Here is a 27551-nt window from a genome sequence, read left to right on the forward strand (position 1 = left end):
TATATATATATATATATATAATACTTTATATGTTAAGTAAAACTCGAATTCTTGAAATCTTTAGTATTTGCATTGTAGCAAATGCTCCTGTACACAATATTTAGGTGAAGCTTAATTAGTAATTTATATAGTGAGATAATTACCTCTTTTGACTTGTAATCAGTATGCTTGTAAATACACTCTAAAATTCTGTGAGTAGTAGACACCAGCAACAGAGTGCTGCCTTAGTGGCTTGAGTGACTGACTTTACCTACCACTATTTCAACTTATGTCATTGTGTTTTCAATTCTTTCTTTACTTTTAGAATTTCCTTCTCAAGCCAATTGGTTTGTACTAGATATATATATATAAACTAATTCAAATTCAGCTTAAATAATAAAAATATGTATATTGTTCTGAAAAATTTATGTTAATGATTTATTAATTACAACTTTGAAAATTTGGTTATGTGTTTAGCTGTTAGTAAGAATTTAATATGTTCTTGATAAGTAGAAGGTTTGTTTTATGAAGAATTTAATATGTTCTTGATAAGTAGAAGGTTTGTTTTATACAACTGATCATATACTCTAAAACTACGATAAATCAGGAATATTTTTACTTCATGAAATGCAAGTTGTTTTTATTTAATAATTTCCAAATCCTTTTTAGATTCTGTTAAAATAAATTAATGCAAGTCATTGTGAATGAATTACTTATCTGGATTCAGAGACATTTCAGATTATTAGCTAACAAAAATAGAATGTATTTGTAAGTTCAAAATAAATTTTGGGTTATCCTATGTTGCCAGACTAAAAGAATGAAATTGTATTTAATACAATGTTTTTGTGATTAAACATTTAAAGCTGTATATAAAAGAAATGTTTGTTTTTTTCACTGTATATTCAGTATTAATTTTCAGTATACTTTGTTAAAACACTTGGGTGCAACAGAGGAACTAAGTGAAACAAAAGTATAATACACTTTTTCAGAGCCTATGACATACTTGTGCAAGCAGCAGAACTTGGCCACTCTGTGTCGCAGGAGATGACTGGAAAAGCATTTCTTTTTGGTGATGTTCTTTCTCAGAACATTGAATTCTCAGTGAAAGCCTTTGATCTACTGGCTAGGAAAGGTGTTCCTGCAGGACAATTGGTAAGCCAGATTGTGTCAGATTGTCTTTTTAATATAGAAAGCATCAGTTGAGACTTTGAAACCTCTCTCTGTGTGTAAACAATTTAAAAGAAGGATTAGTATTTGTCAATGATAGTACTCTGAGTGATAATTCTGTTTTCTTATATGTAATAAGAAATGTATTATACATTATTAGTTTTTACTTTGCACAAATTTCACCTTTGCTTAGTTTGTTTTTGAAATTTATTTACTTCTTATGCAAAATAATATTGATGACTATTCTTTAGTGATCCACATGTTAAGATATCTTGTCATTCTACAGTATCTTTTTATTGAATTTACCTTGCAGTCTTTTCTAACTTTTCTGAGAAGGAAGTTTTATTTTTATGATTCATTATTAGAAATTTTTGTTAATGAAACCAGAATAGCTAGATAGGGTCCAGTCACATCAACAATGGAATGGATATTTGTAGCAAAGACTTGCAAAGTTAAAAGTATTCTACTGCTTCAGAGCAGTGTAGTCTATTATTTGAGTGTCAAACAGACTATTATAACACTTTGTTGTATAATGAAGACATTTTCACAGGGGTTGAAAAGAATGCAGAATGTTTGAGCTCTGAGAGAAAAAAGAAAAAATTTGCTAACTGGTATTTTCTAAAGACTTCCTTCTTGACACTGAGTAGGTACAGGCAAGTTAGCTTTACCAGTAGAGGCAAGCTTATCATTATGGTATATTACCATGAGTAGTCTATCCTTTTCACACAGACTTGAATAATTTCATGAATTATGGAGAATGATTTTTTTTTTACTTTCAATTTGTGAAATATCCTAAAAAGAAGATACTATTTTAGAACTTATTTGTGATATTATGACAACTTTTATTATTTTTGTTGCTTCTGCTGAAGTCTGTGTAGAACTGAAGTCTATTCTCAGAAGTCATTTAGAAAAAAAACATGAAAATAATGATTTTCCACACAGTTTAGCAAATGGCTTTATTTCTTTACCAATTTATGGAGATTTTTTAATTGAACTTTTTTTTGAATAAGAACATCTATTGCTGTTGTGTATTTGGACTTCCAAAAAGCTTTTGATAAGATGATTTACAAAAGATGAATTAGTAACTTGGATGTTTATAGGATAAATTGGTTGAAAAGTGGATACAAAATTGGCTTGGTAGTAAAAGGAAAAAATTCCAAAGTATCTAATGATACTAAGTTGCTTGGAAGAGTTGATTCTGTTCTGGTATTTATATGAACCTTGACAGTCTTAGTACTTGGGCCAAAATGCAGCAAATCAATTTCAGTATTTAGAAGTATGGATTATAGGAATTTGTAATAGGCATTTTAATGGAGTGATACAAAGATTGGTGAAGTGGAAAAAAGAAGGATTTATGTCTCTCCTCCAATCAGAAACATGTTTTAACCAACCAATCATAAAATGCTCTGCACAATCCACTAGAACACTATAAAGACCACACACACACACACTGACCTGAAGACGAAAGGTGGAAGACTTTTGAAACATCGTCCTCTACATTTGTAGGTATCTACAACAGGCAGTTGCTGTCCATTTGAAACTTAGATTTATTATGAATACTCTGCCTAAACAGCCTATCAAAGATTAATAAAACAATCTTTTTGTTGGATATTTAGCTGTGCTGAAAAAGCTAAAATTAATTTTTATTTTTAAATAGAAATTTTGAATTTATGAGCAAGAATGTTATTGTAATCCTACACAAGATTGATGATGCCTCATTTAAAGAATTTTTGCTGTTTTGGTTTCATTGCTACACAAATAATATCAGCATGTTAGAAAGAGTCCAGGGATAGACTACTAGAATGATACTTGATTTAATTTAAATCAACTATCATTTTAGTAGTCTAACTGAGAGGGAAGGCATAAACTTTCAGACTTGTTAGCTTGAATTATTGGAAAACCTTGTGTTGAATAGGTATGTGGATTTGAATTATGTTTTGACTCTTGTTTTCATGGATGAGGAGTGATCTTGATAGACCAACTGATCTTCTAGATAGGTAGGTCAGTGGGAGCAAGTTTGCTGCTTGTGATTTAAAAAAAAATTATATGTTGGATTATGAACTAAAAGATAATTCAAATCTTATAAGATAAAATATGCATTGAGGGTGGAACTGTGTGTCTGAAAGATAACATCAGTTTGATTTGAAGACAGTTCATATACCCAGTTGCAGTCAGCCCTCATGATTTTCCGTGTTTGTAGATACAAAACAAGTATAATGAGAACAATAAAACCTATTGGCTGGTACCCTATCAAATGTTTATTTCAATAACAAAAATATTTATTTTGTAGTTGGTAAGATGTCTTTACACACGTCTTGCTTTGCTACATGTTTATAGCTCTTGGTAGTTCTACATGGAAAGAAATGTAACTTTTCATTTTCAGTATAACCTATAGACTTGGTTTTGATCTGTCACCATTATTTTTTCTTAAATTCATATTGTATTATGATCTTTATCTTCAGTGTTACTTTATTTTGTAATATATCTTTCTTTGCATAATATTCCTGGATCACATATAATTTGCTGTATACCTTGTAAATTAAATGTACTGTTATTATTTATTTTGCAGCACCTTGGATTTCTATATGCCACTGGAATAGGAGTAGACTCAAGCCAAGCAAAGGTAAACATTTATTTCATAGGGTTATCCATGATAGTTTTTAGTTCATTTGGTCTTAATTCTGGCAGGATAGTTTTTAGTTTCTGCTTTATTAATTTATTAGCTTTACCTAACCCATAAAAAATGGTGAGTTGGAGTTTTGTAAAAATACCCAGTGGCCCCTCACCCTTCATTCAGTGAGCTTTGTTCACCAGACTTCCCCCTATTCAGTTAAGATAGTTTTTGCCTGTGTAAGCTGATGTGACCTATACAGTTAAGATAGATTTTGATCCTGTAAACTTATGTAACCTATACAGTTGAAATAGCTTTTCTATATTTTTAATTTTATCCCTTGCCACCCTGGCATATGTGGTGATGTGTGTCCCATTTATATTATTAGGTTAACTTGTAAGGTGTCCATCATCAGTTCTGTGATATGCAGACATCTATTACTGCTAGATATTATACAAGAAATATGTTTTCTAGTTTGTTATTATTTTGTTCTTTGAGTAAATTATAACAAATGTACTTTCAAGTACTGTGATTTAGTATAACATACTCAGAAGTATGCTAATAATTGGGTAACAGTATAGTATCAGGAGCTGATATCAAGACAGTAACTTTGTTAGTATCTGGACAATAGAATGATGTGCACAGACCAAGATTTGTTAGTATCTGGACAATGGAATGATGTGCACAGACCAAGATTTGTTAGTATCTGGACAATAGAATGATGTGCACAGACCAAGATTTGTTAGTATCTGGTCAATGGAATGATGTGCACAGACCAAGATTTGTTAGTATCTGGACAATGGAATGATGTGCACAGACCAAGATTTGTTAGTATCTGGACAATGGAATGATGTGCACAGACCAAGATTTGTTAGTATCTGGGCAATAGAATGATGTGCACAGACCAAGATTTGCTAGTATCTGGACAGTAGAATAATATGCACAGACAAAGCTTTGTTAATATTTGGACAGTAGAATGATGTGTACAGACTAAGCTTTGCTAGTATTAGGACAGTATACTTGTGCACAGACGAAGCTTTGCTAGTATCTGGACAGTAGAATGATGTGTACAGACTAAGCTTTATTAGTATCTGGACAGTAGAATGATGTGTATAGACTAAGCTTTATTAGTATCTGGACAGTAGAATGATGTGCACAGACCAAGCTTTGCTAGTATCTGGACAGTAGAATGATGTGCACAGACCAAGCTTTGCTAGTATGTGGACAGTAGAATGATGTGCACAGATCAAGCTTTGCTAGTATCAGGATTTGATATTCCAGTGTCCAGATGTGTGTTTTCACTCACTTTCCATGTGACTACAGACATTTGATTGTGCTTGATCACACATTTCTATTAGTTTCTACTTCAAGTTTTGTCTTCCTGTGTGTGATTTCCATTGTTTCTACTCGTTTGTTTCAAAAATATGCCTGTTGTCTGAATTCTACTTTGTTCACATTGATTTGGTATTTAATGTGGCAGTTGTTGAATTTCCTGCCAAAAGTAGACAATGGTTCTGCACATGTCCCCAAGTCTTGGGGTTGACAATGTCTACTGGGTAAGTCCAGGCTGCAGTTTGTGGGGAGTTCTTGTCTTATGTTCAGCCAATGATTTCTTCCTTTTATAATTTTTTTCTGAGGAAGGTTATACCTACTAAGTGGAAAATTCTTTATATGGCACCTACGACCTTTACCTCACCTCCATGTAATCTCCTGGGTTATTTATTGTTATTTTTCTCAGGAGATTTGTAGTAAGTTTTTCAAAATTTCTTCCTCACTCCCAGTAGGTATTCCCATGTTTAGCCGTTTATTTAAGCTTGTGTGGTTAGGCCTATTTTCCTCACGTGATAAATTAGGTCTTTCATGATTTCTCGGCTTAGTATTTGGTGAGTTAGATTTGTATAATTCTTTTACCAACTATGTTACTTTAGTTTACCTTTATGATTCAGTTTGACTATTCCTCGTTTTTAATTTTTGGTATAAGTGCAGGTTTTGCACGTTGGTTACTTTTAGGTAATTGTAACCTCTGCTACATTTGTGAATTTTGTGGTTGATTATTTATACTTCCCTTACCTGTTTACTTTAGTTAGTTTGTAAGTTTCTTTTTTGTCCTTACCACTAGTCACAAAGAAAAAAAATTAAAAAATTGTTAACAGGGATTCTTTTCGTTCTTATGTTATTCAGGAGAGGTTTTCCTTTTGTGTCCTTTGTCTTATCGTTTCCTTGATTGGACTCCTAAGTTCGATATTTAAGTGTCTATATTTTCTAAGCTCCTTTAGCATTGCATATTGTTTTCTGTTTTGATTTGAACGTATTAATTTTGCAAGTTTGTTATTATTCTGTACTTGGTAGACTCTACCAATTTTTAGGTTTTGTTAGTTCATTAGTAATGTATAATTTCTCTCAGTATGTTAACTTTATGGGTCTTTTTGGCTACATTCACGACCATTCTTTGAGTTCTACGGTTTCTGTCTGAAGGTTTCTGCCCTCAGTTTTGCTCCTCCCCTCCTATCCACTTACTTTTTGTAAGTCTCCTAGTTATCTTGCCTTGTCTGTTACAGCCCTATGACACTCAAAAGCTGTCAAACAGTTGGTACCCACTAAATCAGGGTTTTACTCTTGTCTACTTGTCGCCCCTGGTAAGTTGGCAGATTGGAGACCTGTACTAGTTGAACTCTTATCTGGTGCTATCTCGCTTCACCATTTCGACCTACCTCTCTTTGGGGGGTTTCCTCTGGAACTATGTTTGACCAACTCGTCGTGACGGATTCTTCTCATCTTGATCCTGCTGCTCCAGTGTATCATCATTTTCTTCGGTTTATCCACAAAGGTCACGTCTTTTAGTTCTGGGTGCTGCTATTTGACTCTTTTTTTTTGGCTCCATGTGTTTTGTTAAGTGTTATGTACTTTTGCCTGTCACATTCACTTGTTGGGTTTTCGGACTCTCCTTTTCATAGATGACTTGATCCTGCTCACCTCTTCCCATGCCAATCGGTGTATCATGCCTGTGTACTTCTTTGGGAAGCTAATCTGGTGGGGTTTTTCTGTTCAAGTTGGAGATGTCCATTCTTACCTCTACTCAATATTTTTTTAATTGGGGTTATTTCTTCAATTCCCATCCTCAATGGACCCAGCCTTCTCCACTTTGTCTCGGGGGATATAGAATGGGCAGTCTGAATAGCCATACCTTCTTTTTTTCTCACTGCTCGAGGAGTTCTATCTCTTTTGGAAATGTGGGATTCCTTGGAAGCGCTCATACGTTCCCTTCAGTGGACACTTCTTGACCAATGGATCTTCTCCCACGATCCCTTAAACTATCCCATTACCCTTCCCTCTGGGTTCAGGACCGACCTTGCTTCGTGGCTTGATGGCGTACTGACTATGGTGGGGGTTCCCATTCCTCCACCTTGTCCAGAGACTCACCTGTTTCCCGATACTTCCTTGGTGAGGTGGGGATTTTCCTGTATTCCCAAGAGATTTCTGGTCAATGGTCTGTTGAGGTTGTTACTCTCCATTTTCAACATCCTGGAGCTTTTGACAGTTTGTTGAGCACTGTATCATCTCCTTCTGTTTCTGAGGGGGGTGGGGGGTTATTGTTCATTCCATTTATTCCACTGTTGTAAGCTGTATCACAAGGCAAAAGGAAACCTAATCAAGATCTCTGTATTTCTTAACTCTGTTTCTTCTTTACTGGGCCCATGACCACAATATGGCAATATGTCATGTTCCCAGCATCACTTATCTCTTTCTCCACGAGTATTTTGGTAGGTGTGTTCTCACCTTGTAACATCTCATATAAATGTATTTGCCACTCACTGGATCACCATCATTCCTTTTTTGTGGTCTCTGGTACCACACCTGTTGGCTCTGAAAGTAGATGCCTTCAGTCCAGTTTGAGGGGTCTTCACCTGTATGCTTACCCTCTGATCACACTTCTCTCCAGGGTCTTTTTCCTTATCCAGATCACTCCTTGTTATGCTCTGGTTGCTCTGTATTGGCAGACTCAGGCAGGTTCCTTCTGCTCTGGCCCTTACTGGAGCAGCAGCCCTGCCCTTACCTCTGTCCTTGTTGCTCCTTGGACTACTGCAGTTGGACAACATTCATTCCAATAGCACCATCCTCTTTCTTCTCATGTGGCTTTTGTCCATTCCATTGCTTCAACTCAGGGTCTCTTCCCTCATGTGGTGTCCTTCATTTTCCATACAAATTGACCTTCCTCCTTGTCTGATCACCTGAGGTGTTAGTCTACTTTTAGACTTTGGTCCATTCACCATGGTTTCTGCCTATTAAGTCCTGTTCCTCATCTGTCCCAATTCTTCACTGGTTGTTTGACCAGGATTTGTCTGTGTCAACTGATGCCCATTATAGGGCTGCCCTGTTGAACACCTTCCATTTCTGGAAAGCCTTCTTCCTTGTTATTTTCCTCCTTTTCTGTTCCTTTCATCTGGTTCATCCACCACCTCCCTTTGTTCTTCTGGATATGGATCTCAATATTGTCCTTCATGCCCTGTAAGGTTCACCCTTGGAAGCCATTGCAATGTGTTCCTTATAACATCCTGCCCTTCAATTCTTTTTCCTCCTCCTGGCTTCCAATCTTCATTGTTCTGATGCTTATGCCATTAATGATTCCTGCTTCTGTTACCATTCTTCATTTTTTCTCCTATATCCTTAACTTCAATTTCCCCTTTGGATCTGAATTACTTCTTTGTCCAGGTTGTTATGTGGCTCATATTGCCTCATTTCTTGGTTCTTGTTCCTGTCTGTTTATTCGTGGTATCCCTCTGTTTTCTATGATCTTTTGCCTGTTACCCTCACTGGTTAATTTTGTCAATTCAAATTATTCATCTATTCTCATTGGTCAGTGGAAGTTTGCCATCTGCTCAATGTTTTTTTGCACCAACGTCGTCATCTGGCTATGTCTTTGACATCTCAAATGGCCTTTGACATCTCAGATGGCCTTTGGAGAAGATTGTTCAAGCCAGTACGTGGACACTTCCAAATATGTTTGTCGCACATTCTCTGCATGACCTGGCTGTGTCTTCCTCTAGTGCATATATTCTTCCTTTTGTGGCAATTCTACACATGTCTGTTTGCCTTTGACTGGGGTAAGTTGACATATTATTATTATTTCTTAGTTTATTTTTGCTTCACTCTGTCCTATTTCAGAATCCCACCTAGAGGTGGGTATTGCCTGGCTAGGTATGCATAATTAGCACGAATTATGAATATTTTCATAATGCCCACTGTTGAGATGGGGTGTTTCTGTAAGACTGCCAGAAGCTTGTCCAGAGGTGTGTGTATATTTATATATTTTTTTAACAAATGTCCTTTATTGCACTCATTGCACTGTCTCCAGTGTGTTGTTACTCTGGAAATACCCCCCCCCCCCCTTCACACACACACACTTCTAGTGGAGCATGGGAATCCTTACCAATTGCAATTTAAGGTTGCTGGAGTGGTAGACTGAGGAGTTTTCCTCCTGGGTGGGTTTTGTATGACCAACACAAACACAAAATGTATAGTTCAAACAATTAAAAATTATTCAGGATCCAAGGTGCTTCACCTGGATGTTTTTACCCAGTGGACTGCACTTGTTGATCAAATAGTTTCGTATGCAAGGCACTTCCACTCAATGTTCAGTCCCAGGTGTTCCACACTTGACATAACAGATCATATTCCAAGGTGTTCCCCCGGATGTTTTCTGCCAAATTGGACTGCACTTGGCCGTATCTTAAGTATCCAAGGCACTTCCCCCTGGTTTTGCAAGGGCGGAATGCACTTGTTGATTCTATATCTCATGCAAGGTGCTTACACTGGATGTTTCTGACTGGTTGGACTGCACTTGGCAAGATCCGTCATATCTCAAGGTGCTTCTCCTTTATGTTTTTTGCCCAGATGGACCACTCTTATTGATCTCACAATAGTATTCAAGGTGTTTCCACTGGATGGACCTCACTTGTTTTACTCTGATGTTACCCAAGTCATTGCCCTTGGTACATACTTATATGAGTCAGTTGTCTCTTGCATGCCAATTCAGTATTGTGTTCTGATTTTGATAACTGTTCCAGAAATAGTGCTCTACCTTCCAGTGTGTTTTCCCTTCATGGTTTTGCATATCCTTGCTTCTGGGGCAGTTGCTTTGAGCGTTCTTGGTTATTTATGGGCCTTCATCTGCCCTTCCATCTAAACAATGTGGGATTCTAGCTCTGGGTGAGTGGTAGTAAGACCGTTTCAGAAGATAACATTTTCTTACACTGAAAATACATTTCTGATAGGTACTTACCCCCACCCTTCCTCCCCACTGATATGCCAGTGTATCTGATGTGTAACTGACAATTCTTGAATGTGAGGTTTGTTCTAGAATAGTAGAGGGAGCTAGCTATGCCAGTATAGATGGTGCAACATAATTGGTGGAGAATGACCACATGATCAGTACATGCTCAAAAGAAAAATAATTTAAATTGAGGGGTATAAAAGACTGGTGTGCTTTTATTACAAACTTTTGGCAATGCTTATAAGGCAGACTAGAATCGAGATAACTGGGTGAGAAGAGGTAAGCACCTATTGAAAATACATTTTCAGTGTAAGAAAATGTTAACATTTTGCTAGCATGGCATACACAACTAACATTGCTAATGTCTGATACTAATAATCATAATTTGAAATAGTAGAGTAAGTTTAGACCTAGCATTGGTACTGCATTACAATATGATTGGTAAAGATTCACTAGATTTAACTGGTACAATTCATGTGCTGCCTCGTATTGCCACATGTATATAGTATTCTCATTTCAAGAACTCTTAAAAATAACTTTTGTGGATAAAGTAAAGTATCTTACCCTATTGAATTATAGAATGCATGAGCTACTTGCAAACATTCCTCATGAAGAATACTTCTTATTATTAATCTTCTTCATTTTACTTAATTCAACATTATATAGGTTTCTAATTTTAACATTTTAATTACTATCATAATAATAAATAAATAAATAATACACATGAAACACAAGAAATATAGGATGTACCTGGGTGTTCTTTTTTTTTTTTTGTCTGTCAACTGTCCATGAAACTTAAGCCCACTTTCTTATGCTCGTGGTACTACCGCATTAAATATTTTTTTATTAATTAAATGATGTACCTAATAACACAGAATAATAACTCATAAAAAGCATTCAATATCCTATAAGTATTTATAATTTTTCTGGATTTCTAACTGTTGATAAGAGCCATTAAAAATTCAGCTAAGCTTGTCAGTGTGTTTTCAATGGGCATAGAGCTTGAACTGGAAGCAAAATAGACTATTCTCTGTACAAAAAAAAAACAATGAAATATAATGCATCATTTGGTAGATTCAAACATTGATTTTCCATTGGTTATAAATAATATAGTATAAAACATCTATCTAAGAACTATTGGCAATTTGTGAGGTGTGGCAAGTGGGTCTGATTTTGTAGTTTATAGTTCCCTAAACAAATAAGATAGAAGCCTATAAAAATTATGGTTTGTCTTAGTAATATCTATATTATAAGTAATTTAAATTAAATTCCGTACTTCTGGGAGGAGTGGTAAATAAATTGCAGAAGAGGGTATACCCAGAGAGTAAATGTCACATTTCTCATACCAAGGGAGTTTGGGGATGTTTCTAAATATTTCCTTATTAAATTAATAACTTAAAACTTAAATAATATTACATAATATTATTATTAATTACATTTTGATGCCAGGTTTATTTGTATACATTGATAACAAAGTAGTTTAATTACATTTTGAATGTAACTCTGTAACAGGTTGTGCCGTGCACTTTGACCTACCTGTTGCAAAATGGTTAATTGTGTATCTGTTATAACGTGTCATTTATTTATTATTTAAGTACAGTATGTTTTCTTCATTGAATAATATCATGATTAAGATTGGCAATTTTAAAATGTGTTCAAAGAAACTGAAATATGCCTGAAATAAAATCTAGCTGGATAAAATGTCTGGATAAAAAAAATGATAAACTTTTGTCTTTAGAGTTAAATTGTGTATATTAATATTGTTTTAATCTTCTGTTAAGTATAATATTTATTTTTATAATATTTTCACCATTTCATAAGTTGAGGATATGCTTAACTCTGTTATAACCAGTGTCTTGAGTTCATACAGGGGCAAAATGATATCAGGTTTTGAAAATTATGTGGTATATCCCATCAGATTACCTCTAAATTAATATTATAACTAAAATGTTATGATTTGAAATTTTATTTTTATACAACTTCTATTGACACTTGTTTTGGATGAAGTAATTAAATAAAATTGAAACTGCTAGCCCTAATTTTAATTATTATTGAAATGGTGGAAATTACTATAGTTCCTACCTGTGCAGATACAATTTGTCAGTGAATGAGTAAGTTTGCATTCATTTGAGGCTTATTTTTAGATCTAATAATTAGAAAACAGTAAATTTTTATAGTTGGTGATATCAAGAACTCTTAAAGTTAACTATCAGCATGTTTTGTTTTACAATTTTTCAAGTTTGTGAAGTTGACAAAGTTGTAAATATCTATGGACTAAGACCTGAAAGTATTTCATTTCTTGCACTGTACGTGCCATACAGTTCCTTGTTTAGTAACATTTGATTGTAAAGTTATAAAATGTCAGGGCTAAGTGGGGTTTTTGTCTTGTAAACTGGTAATGGTTTTCTATTATTTGTATGCTATGACATGGTAATAAATTAACTTAATGAGACTCTGTTCATGTTTATTTTACTGAAGTAATTGTCTTGGCACATAATTTTCTGTTTACAATAATTTACTAATTTTATTACTTTAAGGGCATTTGAACACATTTACATGAACTAGTAAAATGAGGGCATAGATAAGTTTTAATTTTTAAAATATAATGAGATATTTATATTAGTTTTGATGGTTTAGACAATAATTTATTGCAGCATTGTTTTCATAAAAGGGCATAGCACGTGACATTATTAGGCCTATAATATAAGTGCAAAAATTGCCTATGTGGGTCATGTGCAATAGCATAATAAATAGCTGAGTAATGTAGTAATTTTGTATTATAGATCATAAATTGGCCAAAAAAATGAAGTGTATATTTTGAAAGGTTCTGTAGTTATGCTGTGTGTTTGAAGTATGTGTTTCTGATATGGTGACTTTTATGAGTTATTAATAAAAGGTTGAAGGTGGCAAATATTTACCAACATGCTGTAAATGATTAAAGATTACCTTCACATATTATCAATGAGGTATGGAAAGATACATTTTTTTATTTTGATTTTAGGCACTTGTGTATTACACTTTTGCAGCTTTGGGTGGAGATCACTGGGCCCAGATGATGTTAGTAAGTAACTTTAATTATTTTTAGCCATAGGAATCTGATATTGTATTAGTGAGTGCAAATAGTAAAAAAAATACTTGTTAGAGAATCCCTATAAATTATTATATATTAAAAACTACTTATTTTATGGTATCAAAATTTCACCAGAGGTACATTGAGAATTAGCTTATTCAGGAAAGCTTTGACATGATACAATGTGGTTCAAAATGATGTTACACTCAATTTTAAAATTACTTTTGTTGCAAACTAGTATTGCTTTTATTTCTCTTCTCTCTCTCTCTCTTTCAACGGTACCAAATTGATCATTGGAATAAAATGAGTATCACTATACAAAATACCATAAGGATTAGTGAACACTTTCCAGAACAGATAATGCTTGCTGTATCTTCATATAAAGAGAGTCTGATATCCCAAATAAGAATCATGAAAAATACATTAAAAATCTGTTATAATAGTTTTTAAAACATACTGTACCATGGCCAAACTTTTCTCAATAAAATTTATGGCTCTCAGTGTGGTTCTGATAGTATTAGGTTCTCCCATAACAAATAGTTTTTAACATATAATTATTTTAGAGATTTTCTCTTTAATATCTCTGTGTATTCCAGTGAAGAATTTTTATGGCTTGGGTATTTGAAAGTCTTTCCTGTTTACTTTGTGCCATAATAAACAATTGGTGTTACTTATGGGGTTTGACTCCTTTTTAATTCACCATAAAGTAATCTAAATTAATTTAGGTGTTTGAATAATATTGTGGTATTATTCCAAATTTATTATTCAATATTATACAGCAGACAAACTATTTAATGATTATAAATTTATATATGTTACAGATTTTTCTTTCACCAAAGGTAAAATTGAAAAGAGAATCAGTAACATAGAGCCATTCTTTGATTGGCTGTACTCTCTGCTGTGAATTGCAGTTAACACAGCTTTGGTCGGGAAACAAAAGAAAAAGAGTTAGGCCTCTTATAATGGTGATATGTATATAAGTTATAGGGTTTTTGACTCCTTTTTAATTCACTATATAGTAACTTCAGTAATTTACATAAGTGTATAATATTGTGACATTGTGCCAAATTTATTATTTGAAATCATTAACATATACATAGCCCACTACATCACAAATATTTAAAATTTTACCTTTGGTGAAAAAGAAATCTTTAATATACATATATATATATATATATATAATTGGTATTATCGTCAACACACAATAAGATCTTACAAAAGTAGTAAAATAAAAAAAAATGTTTAAGCAATAATCATAATTTTAAACTCCTAGATATATAGTTTGTTTTGAGAATGAAACTACTGGGTGAACTTCAATTCAACTTTCTATATAATAATAAAATATTTTGTTTTTGTTGTGTGTGGAAGCATGAGTACTTTTTTATTTTCTATAATTTTTTAATTCAAGGATCCAATTTTTTTGTCAGAGCAGGATGCAACCAGCAGGGCAGCATAGAATTAAATAGTTTGGAAATAATAATTATTTAGTAGTCAAACAGTGTTATTGTGAACATGTGCTCAGCTCTTGAAAAAGTATCAACTACTTCCAGAAATTCTTTCTGCTTTTGTTCTATAGCATGTGGTTTGCTGACCAGTTAATTGAAAATCTCCTTTATATTTGCATCTAATTATTTCACAAATCGGCTGTCCTGTAGTCATTTCTAATGAAGGAAAAGATATTTTTACTGTGTTTGAGCATGTATTTGTTTGCATGTTGAGTTACCTCTTAATGAAAAGTTCCAACACAGTGTAGTGAGATAGATTATTACTAGGGTAGGTTGTTTCCTATTACAACTAAATATTTACATAGTCAGAAGTAGGAATTACTACAAATATTAGGATATTATAACAAAGCTCATACCCCATAGTTTTAACTGTTTGTCTGATATTAGAATAATTAGAGACATCATAAAGTGTAAAACAAAATTAGTAAAATCATTTATAATAAGACATAAGGAATAAATACGTAGCATTAAAAGATGGAGCAACATTTCTTCCAGATGGACTGTTTTTCTTGATTTTTATTTCTAAAGTCTTGTTTGTGGACTTTTTGTTTATAATTTTAGGAATGTTTATGTTTTGTAGGGATATCGTCACTTGTCAGGAGTTGGAGTAATGATGAGTTGTGAATCAGCTCTAACTTATTATAGGAAAGTGGCAAAACATGGTAATTATTTTCATAAAATTATTCAGTGTCTATACATCTATGTTCTTTCCTGAAACATAACCACAAACACAACCAAAATACATTTATTTGATTAACCTTGTACATAATGGAGAGTTAAATTGTACATGTCACGGCCTTTTTTACAGCATTAAATTTAACTAAATTACTTTATTATCAGTGTATTCTGATGAACTTAGCATTGAAATGTAGTTTATAATTCAATTTTTTTTATATTATTTAAGCTTCTTAATTTCTTAATTTCAAAAGGAAACATTTAAATAAATTCTCACTCTTTACCTCTCTTGGCTTACATAATGTGGTGGCATCTGACTAACTGTATATAGGTTTTTTCCTTACCTTATAAGGGTTTCAGATTGTTCAACCAATTAGAAAATACTGTAACTATTAACAAGCCAGAATATAGAATTTCAACCTTTTCTTGCTTTACTGAGATACCACTTTATTTGTTCAAGACACACAACATGCTCCTTCCATCTCATCTGTCGTTTATGAAAGTTCTATAATTCTTTCTGACATTGCTATATGACATGTTTATCACCAATAAAAAGAGCATATTCTGAACCATGTAAATCAGATGATTATCTGTTTTATTTTAAAAGTAAATACCAATAGTTTGCAAGGAGAACAAGATGTAATTAGACTAAAGACTTTGCTCTCAACAGTAATGGACTTCTTAAACCTACTTATAGCTTATTTAAAAGCCAAGTAAATTGATACATTTTTTGTTATAAAATGCATATTTGAAAGCTGTCTATGTAACTTTTGAGCAACCAATATAGTGAGGAAAAATAGGCTTCCAAAACCATGCATCTGAGTGCAAAAGGACTCGAGGCTAAAGTAAGAGCTGAAGTTCTTTGCTTTTTATGTATATATATTTTTTATTGTGTATTTTTTTAACAAAAGTAACTAAAAGTAAAATTACAAACATATTAGGTTAGATAAGAAAATTTAAATGAAAAAATCAATAAAAACTTTCTTGTGATCTCTCTTTAACCCTCTTGTCACACGCAGGTCAAAGTGTGCATGTCATGACTTGTTAAGAGAGTTGTATTCAAAATTTAATTAAACTACTTTATTATCATGGTATATAAATAAACATGGCATCAAAACGTAGTTAATAAATCAAATTTAATATTATACAAGTTTTAAGTTCTTAATTTTATAAGGAAATATTTAAAAGAATATTCAATCTTCCTTAGTATAAGAATTGTGACATTTGCTCTCTAGGTCTGCCCTCATTAATTTATTTACCACCCCCCAAGTAGTACAAAATTTAATGTAAATTATTCATAATAGTATAGGTATTATTCAGGCAAAGCATAATTTTTATAGCCTTCAATCTTATTTGTTTACAGAGCGATAAGCTAGAAAATCAGACCCACTTGCCTTGTCCACCTGTCATATCCTCTTTCACAAGTTACCAGTAGTTCTTTCCACCATTTGATACTAAATTATTTTTAACCAATAGAAAACAAAGGCTTCAATCTATAAAATGACATGTTATATTGAATTATATCTTTACAGAGAATTGTCTATTTTGTTTCCAGTTTAAACTTTGTTCCCACAGGACACACATCAACAAGCTTAGCTGAAGTTTTAATGACTTATCACATAGATAGCTAGAAAAATTATGATAGTTATATAGGACATTGTCTGCTTTTTATGTTTTACTCTTCTGTGTTTTTAGATACATAATTTAATTAAATATATTATTTAGTGTAGTGGTACCATTAGTATTAAAAAGTAAGGTTAAGTTTTATGGACAGCTAATAGCAAAAAGGGAAGACCAAAGTAAGTACTATATTTCTTGTTTTTCATGATTAAGAAGTTAGCACACAGAATCACCTATAAAAGTTGTAATGTTTTCAAAGGAGACCCAAAACTCTAATGCTGTTGAATAGTTGACTTTTTTTTTTTCAGGAGAAAAATGTGTTACATTTAATGAGTGTAGCAAAATATATCCACTGATGGCACTGTTAAATACTGTAATGCCAAATGGCATCAATCTAGATCTTGTGATGACCTTCGCAAGTTACTGAAAAGATTTTCAAAACTAAATTCATAATTAAACTTACTTTACATTATTAGTATTATTCTTGCTTAAATTTCTCTGTATTGGTATTATTTCCTATATATTGCATCACATTATTATTTTTTCTATTCCCTACCACCTTTTGCTGTTATTTTATTGTTTATTTTTTATTATATCTTTATATAAAATTGGTTAACAATTCTTATAACTATTAACCCACTTAAGTCCTTTATGTACCTTACACACCTTTTTTGCACAAACTAAACCTCACGTAAACAACTCTAGAATATGATTGGCTAGTTTTCAAGGCCAACTCATATTAAACATACAGTTTACATGACATTGACATCTGTGCCTATATATTTCATTACACTCATTAAACATAACCCTTTATTCTCCTGAAGAACAATAGTCAACTATTTGAAAGTACTCAATTTTTGGGTATCGTTTGAAAACATTCTTGTTTTTCATGTGTATTCTTTATTATTATAAAAGCAACTAAAAGGTAGAAATTAGAAACATGTTAGGTTAGGTAAGGTTATATTAGGTAAGGTAAAGAAAAATAATAATGAAAATATTTTTCACTGTTCACCCAATGATTTAAAACTTGTGTGATAGGAAAATTAGAAAGGTATGGTTCAAAGGGCAATAAAACAATAACCTTTAGGTAGAAACAGATGTATACTGTTACAAGCTTTAAGCTATTTAGGATAAATAAGCCTAGTTTCCTGTTACAATTTAGATTTATTTCATATTTTTTTATGGTGGATATGAGGTTTGTCAAATTGACCAATCTCATGTGGTGTTAGCGTTGAGAAATAATGGATAGAATATAAGATTTTACTGGAAAAAAACGTTTGAAATTTATTTAGGAGGTTTTAGAGATTGTGTAAATGAAATTGAAAATTTTCAGATGAAGAAAAATAATTTTAGTTTTAACATGAAAATCACTTTACACTCAGAACAGTCAACACTTTGATTTCATATGTTCACAGAGAAATGTTTAGTAAAAATACTTCATTAAAAATTCTGATTTTTTTTTGTCTACAAAAGACTTGTAATATTTACTGAAAGCTTGCAAAACATTGTGAAAATACACAAAACATGTTAGAAGTTATAGTGTGGAAACTCAAAATGTCAATTTGGGCTTACAAACTCTGCCAACTTTTTTTACAACGTATGTCAATAATATTTAATAAAATCTGAAACTTCATTTTTCTGTCTGAGCTCTAAATTTTCTACTTCAGAATATTCCAATTTCTAAAAAGGCTGCTGTACTTTTCTTCCAATTAGAATGACAAACTACACATAATTACAAGCAAGAATCTAAAATATGAACCTCTTGTCTTTTTTATTTGCTGAGATATCAATAAATTTGTCAAACCCACCTGAAAACAGATGTGAATAAGTTTAACTTTGGAAATCTTAAGTAATTTGGACCATTCTAATTAATACTGCAGGTAGTGCATAAGAATTATGGTATTATTCATTTTATTTCAGATTTTTAAACGTAATTTAACTTTACATTGATGATTTCTCTACAGTTTGTGTTTGGATAGAGCTAAAATCAAAGATTTAAAAAAAAATGTTTGATATTTGTTCAGGTAGTTCTAGAGGTTATTAAACATTAAGAAATATTTTTATTCTAAGTCGACTGACTCAATAATGGCTTTGGAAATTCCCAGATAAACCTTTAGTAGAGATATTTTATTACAAAATCTGGTGTTGTATGCATCACAGACTTAAAGATGGTCAAATGTTGTGAACTTACACATAGTAAGTACACAGTTATAGTACGTATAGAGCTATTAGATAGATCCAGTAAATAACTGGAGTTGCATTCAAGATATCAGTAATACTCTTACTTTACTGAGTCAGTGTTAAGCAGAATAATAAGTTTGGTAACAAGCAACATGTAGCAAATTCTTTCTAGACAATTACTAGGTTTAAAACACAATTTTGATTAGATTGATATTAACTTGGATATCTATGTACATGTAGACATAAAACAGAATTATTATATTTCATAACTCAAAGGTATACTATAATGTGGGAACATAGCATTTTTATATTATTCCTCTAAAATCAATTGAAGATCAAAACTTTTTTTATAATTCACTTTTGTTTGCAAGATACCTGTAACTGTTTAGCTAAAATAAGTACTTAGTGCAGGCTATAAAGAAATTTAATTTTTGATTTAGTTAATACTGCTAAATTTGTTGAAATAAGTTGTTTCAAATGGAACTTGTATTTCAAGTGGACATACCTTATTTATATTAAACAACAGTTGCTTGTATGTTTCTAATCTAGTCTGTCATCTAGTATTCCACTCTGATTACTCAAATGTGGATGATATTTCATCAACTTATAAGCAGCTTTGTTTATGTAGCACTTGAAAACTTGTATGTGTTGTTGAATTTAGGTTAATTATTATATTAGCATAATGTGTTTTTTACTCAAGTACTGGATGAAGTTGTTAAAAATTTTTTGGTATTGTAATTTGTCTTGTTTAAAGGGTTATACATTTTTAGAAAAAATTTTTTATGGAAGATTTATACAACATATATAAAAAAAAGGGGCTGGAACAGTCACTGGTTCAAACATCACACTGCAAGGCACATAGATATTATGAAGTGGCATGTAACTGACTGCGTAGTTCCTATTAACTCTTTCATCATGGGCTCGGTCCCTGGGACCAACTTCATAACAATTTTGTGCTTGTTATAGTTTGCATGCTATAACTTTTAAATTAGTAAGTGAATGTTAACAAAATTTAGAAGTTTATCAGTAAACATTACAATGCAAAATATCTAATTTTTATATTAAGTCTTAAGGTTTGTAAAGCAATGTTTTTCTCATGTCTTTTTTTCTTTTAGCACGTTGCCTATCTATCATGCAAAGTAATATTCATTTTAAGATTAAAAATACTTTTATGCATCAGAAACTTTTGAAATTTCACATGCGAAATCTTTATAATGTTGAGATAGTTATCAAATGTTTTTTAAGAAAAACTTTATATTTTATCTGTTATTTTCAGTAATTAATCTCTGTATGGGTTCGGTACATTTGACCAATCTTGTAACCACCATAAAAAATTAGGAAATAAATATAAATTATGCCTTTCATTCTAGAATGAATATATAGTACTAACATTTGAATTATAATATACAGTTTGGTACCTAAATTATTGACATATATTCATGAAATAGTAGTTCAATAAAATTTTGAATGAGAGTCAACAAATGAGATGACATTGCCTTTTGCCCGTGACCTATCTCGAAAGGGTTAACATATAAAATTGACTTTATAATTTCTCACACACATTTTATCAAGTGGCAAAAAAAATATCAAAAACCAGAGGAAACCCTTTCTTCAGATTTTAAGCAAAATAATTTAGATTTTAGTTACTTTTTTAATCTTAAACTTTATATGTGAAAATGTGTCACACATGCAAGGTAACTGTGCTTCTTAAAATTTAGAAACAATGAAATATTTATTCACTTGTTAGTAACCTGTTGCAACAATACTGTACCATTTTCCATACTTCTTATTCCAAACAATTCAGTATTGTTTTAAATGTTCATAAGCTTGTTTACGATAATTTTGAAGCCTTAAGTGTTGTACTTATAACTGTGTAGCTACTGAAATGACTTGTAATGAATAATCATGAATAATTTTTATTAGGAAAATGCATACTTAGCCAAAGTAAAAGCTTGGTATTTGAATATTCTTTAAGTAGGCTAAATTTATAGTAAAACAACATCCATATTCATTCCCTAATGGTTTTAAAATTTTGTAAGATAAAGTTATAATTATCAAAAGTCTTATTATGTCTTATGATATTTAAATGCATTTATTTTGTAAAATAAGACTTTTGATAATTATAACTTTATCTTACAAAATTTTAAAACCATTAGGGAATGAATATGGATGTTTGGAACATTTTTTGAAATTGTATTACATAAAAAACACTTGGTAATTTAAACCATTACGTATCTCTTGTTACATCTATGCTTTAGGAACACAGTGCCTTTATTTTTTGTTTTATTAAAATTTCCTGCATATACAATAAGAAATTCTGCAAAAATGTAACATGTACAATACTAGCTGGAATAAACAATCAAACGTGTGCTAAGTAATCAATAAGACAACAACTTGTACATATCAGCATTACAACTTACTAGGACTTGTCTAAGCTGCACATGATTACAGCCATATTTTTGTTTTCACTTTACATTGCTTCCAACAATGCACATCATAAAGCTAGTCATAACTAAACTGTAGATTGGTTCATATAAATAAGCTAACGATTTAACATGAGTTAAAGGTATTAGACAATACCTAGTGATGAATATTTGTAATTTATCTTGAAAAAGTGGAAAAAGAATACTGCTTTGGAATTGGGGGAGGGGTTGCAGAATTGGTAGTGTTTGCTCCATGATAAGAAAGTTCAGGAAAATACAAGTTATGGTATCACAAACATAATACATAGACTATTTTAAAAAAAGAAACTTTATAGGTTATTTGACACTAATGAGTAAGGTTGCACAAATTATAACACAGTGTAAAAAAACAGATTTTACAATTTACTGGACTTAGTAGGGTGGGAAGGGTCCAACGAAACCTTTAATAACAATACTTATAAACGTACATTAATGTGACTGTTGTACTGTTAAATATGGAGGAAAATAAATCCCCTGGCCCCCTATCATAGATCCACACCTGCTTATACAGAATTAAAAAATAATTCTTAATTTGTTTAAAAAATTGAAGGGGTCCAGATGCAGTGAATTTAGAAAATGGTTTTATATGTATATGAATTTGAATAAAGACATTATTTTATTGATTGAAATTGGAAAAAAAGGTTTCTTAAATGCTGAAGAAAAAGTTTTGAATTAAAAAATACAATCATCATATTTAAATCCTTCAAATTGCATGTGTGTATGTATATATACACACATGTAATGGAAATGATTAGCCCCTAAATAAAGAAAATATTGTTTATTAAGCAGTGTTTTCATATTGTTTTTGTGAATGTGTTGGATACATAAATGTGAATTCTCCCTATTTTTGAAAACTTCTCCCTGTTGGCACCTGGAGGAAGAAGTGACTTCTTCCTGTTCTGGGAGACTGGCAATATCATATTGATTAAATATTTGAATAATAAATACAAACTAAGTATAATTTTTAGAAATGGTTGTGAACTCAAAGTAGATTTTAAATAGGGATTCAGATCCAGGGAGCTGCAAAAATTCATTTTTGGAAATCTCTATTAAAAGAAAGATAAAGAGATGGCCGTACCATTTATGCTAATTGATTGGTCAGAGTTTGTTTTTTGTTTTGTTTTCAGTATGCATAAAGTTGAAAAGGTATATAAACAGTACAATAGGTGTCTTCACTGCTTTCTCCTTCCTGATGATAATGGGTCTTTAACCTACCAAAATATGCAAAAGCTGTTAGGTAAGGCCTAGTGCCTTTAGTAAAGTTTTTAAAGGGCTATGTAAATTTGAAGGTTGTCTTATTGTATTTTTAATAAGTGCTTTATACAAGATTTGTTAAATTTGATTTTAAATTTACGTAAATTGTTGTCTGTATATGTTCAACATTATAAACTTATGATCAAACTCAAATTATGCATATTACATTAAATAAAAGCAATTATTGGTAAAGGCCAAATTTGTGGTTTCTTCATTTTTACATGTTAATTGTAAGAATACATGACCAGTTCTTTCTGTGTCATAAGAACCACATGTATATACTACAAGCACATACAGTGAAATATTGTGTGTGGGTGTGTATGTATTGTATGTACATATATCTTCAATGGTTCACTTGCATCTTTGACACAAAATAGCTTTGTTGTTATTTTAGGTTTATGACAGGGTTCTCATCTCAAAACGAAACAGTCAACCTAAGCACTATTCCTACTTTGTTTCTCACCACGGATGACTCGGTAGAAGATTTTCACTTACTTATCTACAGAGCACTGAGTGCAACTGTGTGCATGTTGGTTGAATGTAAGTAAAGTTTTCTGAAGAATAATATTTCACTGCATGTAACATATTATTCACTTTAGCTCCTTCATCATCTCTATAAAACAAATGATATAATACTTTATGTTGAAAGTTTTACAAAGTTTAATAAATCATTCTAGACAAAGAGCAGTTTTATTATTTCAAATATAAAGCTTAATTTTAGAAGCTACCATACAGCTATTGAATTTCTTTTTAACTTTCTGTAATTACATATAGTTACACATATTTTAAATCATTATCATTCATATCTCAATGTTATGAGATAAACTGTGTAAAGTTGAAGTGTGCTACCATTTAAACATTATGCTTGTGGTTCATGATCGTTAAGCCTTTTATGTTTACTTTTGGTGAGCAGTTGAAGTGTGCTACCATTTAAACATTATGCTTGTGGTTCATGATCGTTAAGCCTTTGATGTTTACTTTTGGTGAGCGGTTGCTCACATTCCTTTATTTGCCCTCATTATGCTCTCATGTAAATCATTCTTAATGATTAATTCATTTGGTGGAAAATAAAGTCTGATAATGAATAGTAGAGCCATGGCAACAATTATAAACATCTGTAATGAATGTTTTGCTACTACACATATTTCATCTATGGCAAATCTATGAAAATGACACATAGGAGTTTCTAAAAGAACTGGATTCAAACTTCACCTAACTCCTGTATATTTTCACAGCAAAATGTCATCATCCCATTTCCTTAGAAAACGTTTCAATTTTAATTTATGGATATAATGATCATGAACTGTTTATAAAATTAAATGAAATATTTGCTTTATTCAAATAGCTCTTTTTTTTTCCAGTTGAATGCTTTATAATTTCCTAAAACTATTCATTGTATTTTTATATTAGTAATTATACTAAAGATTGTTCAATTTGTTATTCTCATAGATTTCCTGAAGAGGGCATATGTGTAATTCTGAAATGTTTATTAAAGTTGTTTACAACTGTTGTTGTGGCTTTACTATTCATTATCATTAATGACCATATTTACATAAATAGTGTTAACTACTATAACATATATTATGTTTTGTCATATTTTTCACTATCCTTGGTAATAAATGTTGTAGTAGTAAAATTATTGGTTTATTTGATGAGCCACTTGCATTAAAGAAACTGGAGTTGTAACACGTTTAAAAGTTATTGCTTACTGAAATCAATTTTTATTACTACTAAGAAAGCAAAAGAATATAAGTATTCCTTGGAAAGCTAGAAAATTTCTGAAGGAAACCTTTCTGTTTAAGTAAAAGGTAAAAAATAGGAAAGATAAATAAAAGATTTTCAAGTGCATTGTACGCCTGTTATATGATTAGCATTATTGTGTATTAAAAAAAAAGGAACAGGCTTGTAATTTGAGGAGAAGTGGCAATGGTGAATTTTGGTGGTTCAAGATTGGCCTCAGTCCAGCAATTACCAGACTTTCTCAGATCTGTAATTGCTGTTTATCCTGAGCCAAAATAACTATCACAAAGTTTTCAGTGGTGACAGCAATGTTTTGTATAAACTTGTCATGCAGTGAATACTCAGGTTTGCCAGGAGTGTTTTTTTTTTTTATATAAATGTACAACTACCTAGTGAGGGATCGTACATAAGCATCTGCACAAGTAGAACAAGAATATTTGTAGGTTACAAATGACTGATTAAGAATGACTGTTTTAAAACAGTAACAAGAAAAGAAAATTCCAACAATAATTTTAAAAAGGTATCTGATTTATATGTATTGGAGGATTCTGCATAGGATAGAAGCTAACGTCTTGTACACATTGTTATGCTACATATGATAACATTGTCAGTATTGATTTCTTAGGCACATCACACATTAGGGGTGAAAGCTTGTTAACATTTCACTGATATTACTATCAATGAAATTTCTGTTTAAAAAGATGTTGGCTTGAGATATACACCAGTTTTCAAACTACTGTCTTGATTATACACCTGAGTATCCAAACCTGGTAAACCGGACTCATTGATATAAGGAGATAAAGAAAATTTCACAAGTTGCCTCAACAGAGGTTCACAGAAATACCAATAAGTGTCACAATGTAGAATTTTTGAAAAAATGCTAGATGTAACTCGTGCTAAGGCTCTTTCTTTCCAAGGACATTAATTTGATAAGAAAAATTAATAATCACATGATCTGGTTTGTTAAAGAACACCCATGTTGAATAAAATGAAACTTATTAACTTGCATAGTGATAATCATTATTAGAGTTTTCATCAGTAAACTATTTTAGATAAATAAAATCTAATTTAGAAGCTGAGTTTTCCAAAACTGTTGGAGAGAGGTATAATTCTTAATTCAAATATTTATATAGTATATATTTAAAATTAATATTGTCTTTCAAAAACTGTATCTTTATGTAAAGCTAAAAAACAGGGAATGACTTGAAAACATCTATGCTATTTTGAATAAAGGAAGCTATTCTAAGTGTAGGTTTCTGATACTGTACTTCCCTCCACAAGCCTTTCACACCCCCTATTGCAATCAAATGATTCCAATGTGTCTCTCATGCAAATCATTCTGCATCACCTACCCACCGATAGGATCACAGTACACTCACGAGATGCAAGTGACTCCCTCTTAATGCCTCTTCTGAACTATCACTGAAGTTTGGCAGATGGCAGAAGCACTGGAAATGAGTGGGGAGGAAGGGTGAGTCGAGGGAAGTACCTATCGGAAATGCATTTTTAGTATAGGAAAATTGGCAGTGCTTGCACTCAGACATCTTTCCTTTTTCATCTGGTTTCGTGTTTGACATTGTATTTTCTCGAAGTGGTTTAATTTATTTCAAATACTCAGTTTTTGACATTATTTCAATTCACTTACCTATATTCTAGTCACATTTCTTATTTACTTCAAATGATTTTGTCAACTACATCACTGTTAATTCCAAAGTTAATGTCACCTCTTCGGGTGTCACAGAATCGACAGGCACTATACCACAGGCTTCAGGTGCTGAAGACCCGGTTTTGTCTACATTTATTTGTAGGAATATAGAATTTTATGTATGGGTCAACTTTTACCTCCAGACATTGCTCCTTTTCCTCCTGAACCTGTAGAACCTGATCAGATTGACAAGGTCTTTGATCACCTTTTCCACCTAATTTTGCCATGCCTTCCCATACCCTCCTTGAGGATTCTGTTCACCCATCCATTGTTTCTTGGACTTTATTTCTCAGGTATCTGATGTTTTATATCTTGCTCCTATATCTTATGACCCACACCTTTGTTATTGCATGAACATACTTCCCAACCCTATTTGGTGTTTCCCCTGTCCCCTGACATTTGAGATCATGCTGACATCTCAGTTGGGTGATGGTGTTAGTATGCCTCATCCCCCACAGGCTTTGGATCAGTTGTCTCTTGCATTTCATAGGGCAGACTGTCCATTCTTGACCAACAGCTGTTGGGTTTGGTTTTGCCCATTTGGGGGCATGCCCTGAATCTCCCATTAGTCTCACCCATGCCCAATTCTCCCACTTCTGTCTTACCCTCACAATCTGTTTGTGGTTCCTTTCCATGATCCATCTCCTGTCTGACGCTATTCACAGAAATTTTGAGGGGTTTTCTGGGGACTTTCTCACCCTCCTTACCTCCTTGTTGGCTCATTTATCATCTTCAGCTGTGGCTTTACATACATGGTATCTTTGTTGTTGGTACCTTTTAGGTAATAATGCTGTTTTATCTCGTCCCTGTTTACTTGCTCCTCATCTCCTGGACTTGCATATGGCTCTGTTTTTAAGACATTTTGTCTTTGATACGGCCCCAGAATCCTTGGAATCTTGGGTGGCATCTACCCAGCAACACTCTACCATCTCCCATCTAATTTCCGATTTATCTTAGTCAGAGCCAAGTGTGGCACCTATTTCAGTTTACCATCCTTCCCCTTTCCATCCTTCCTGCAATGCCACGGCCCACCATTTGTTTCAGTGATGCACAATACGCTGTCAATAGTTCTGGTGACTACCTGGTGGAGTCTAGCACGGTGGGAGATTTCCTTGCACCCTTTCATTTTGGGTGTTTGGGTTCTTCAGGTTTTGTTAGAGGGATTCAAAATTCTGTTACTTACCTCCCTTGTCCCAGGTACCTGTTTCCTTCCCTTCTCCTTGGGATCCAGTAACTTGCCAGCATCTATCAGAGGCAGTACAGGACCTCCTCACTCAACAGACTATGGAACCTTCTCCACATCATTCATTG

The 27551-nt window shown here is 32.3% G+C and overlaps 1 protein-coding gene across 1 annotated transcript in view; it reads left to right on the forward strand.

The window, feature by feature from the left end:
- Positions 1-27551, forward strand: part of LOC106459015 (protein sel-1 homolog 1-like) — a 158103-nt gene that overhangs the window by 35178 nt on the left and 95374 nt on the right. Inside the window, exons 4-7 of the mRNA XM_022385395.1 lie at positions 969-1131; positions 3716-3769; positions 13030-13089; positions 15184-15265. Of these exons, the coding sequence (XP_022241103.1) occupies positions 969-1131; positions 3716-3769; positions 13030-13089; positions 15184-15265 (359 nt within the window). The remainder of the gene's footprint in view (positions 1-968; positions 1132-3715; positions 3770-13029; positions 13090-15183; positions 15266-27551) is intronic.

Source organism: Limulus polyphemus, unplaced genomic scaffold (assembly GCF_000517525.1).
Source record: "Limulus polyphemus unplaced genomic scaffold, Limulus_polyphemus-2.1.2 Scaffold547, whole genome shotgun sequence".
NCBI lineage: Eukaryota > Metazoa > Arthropoda > Merostomata > Xiphosura > Limulidae > Limulus > Limulus polyphemus.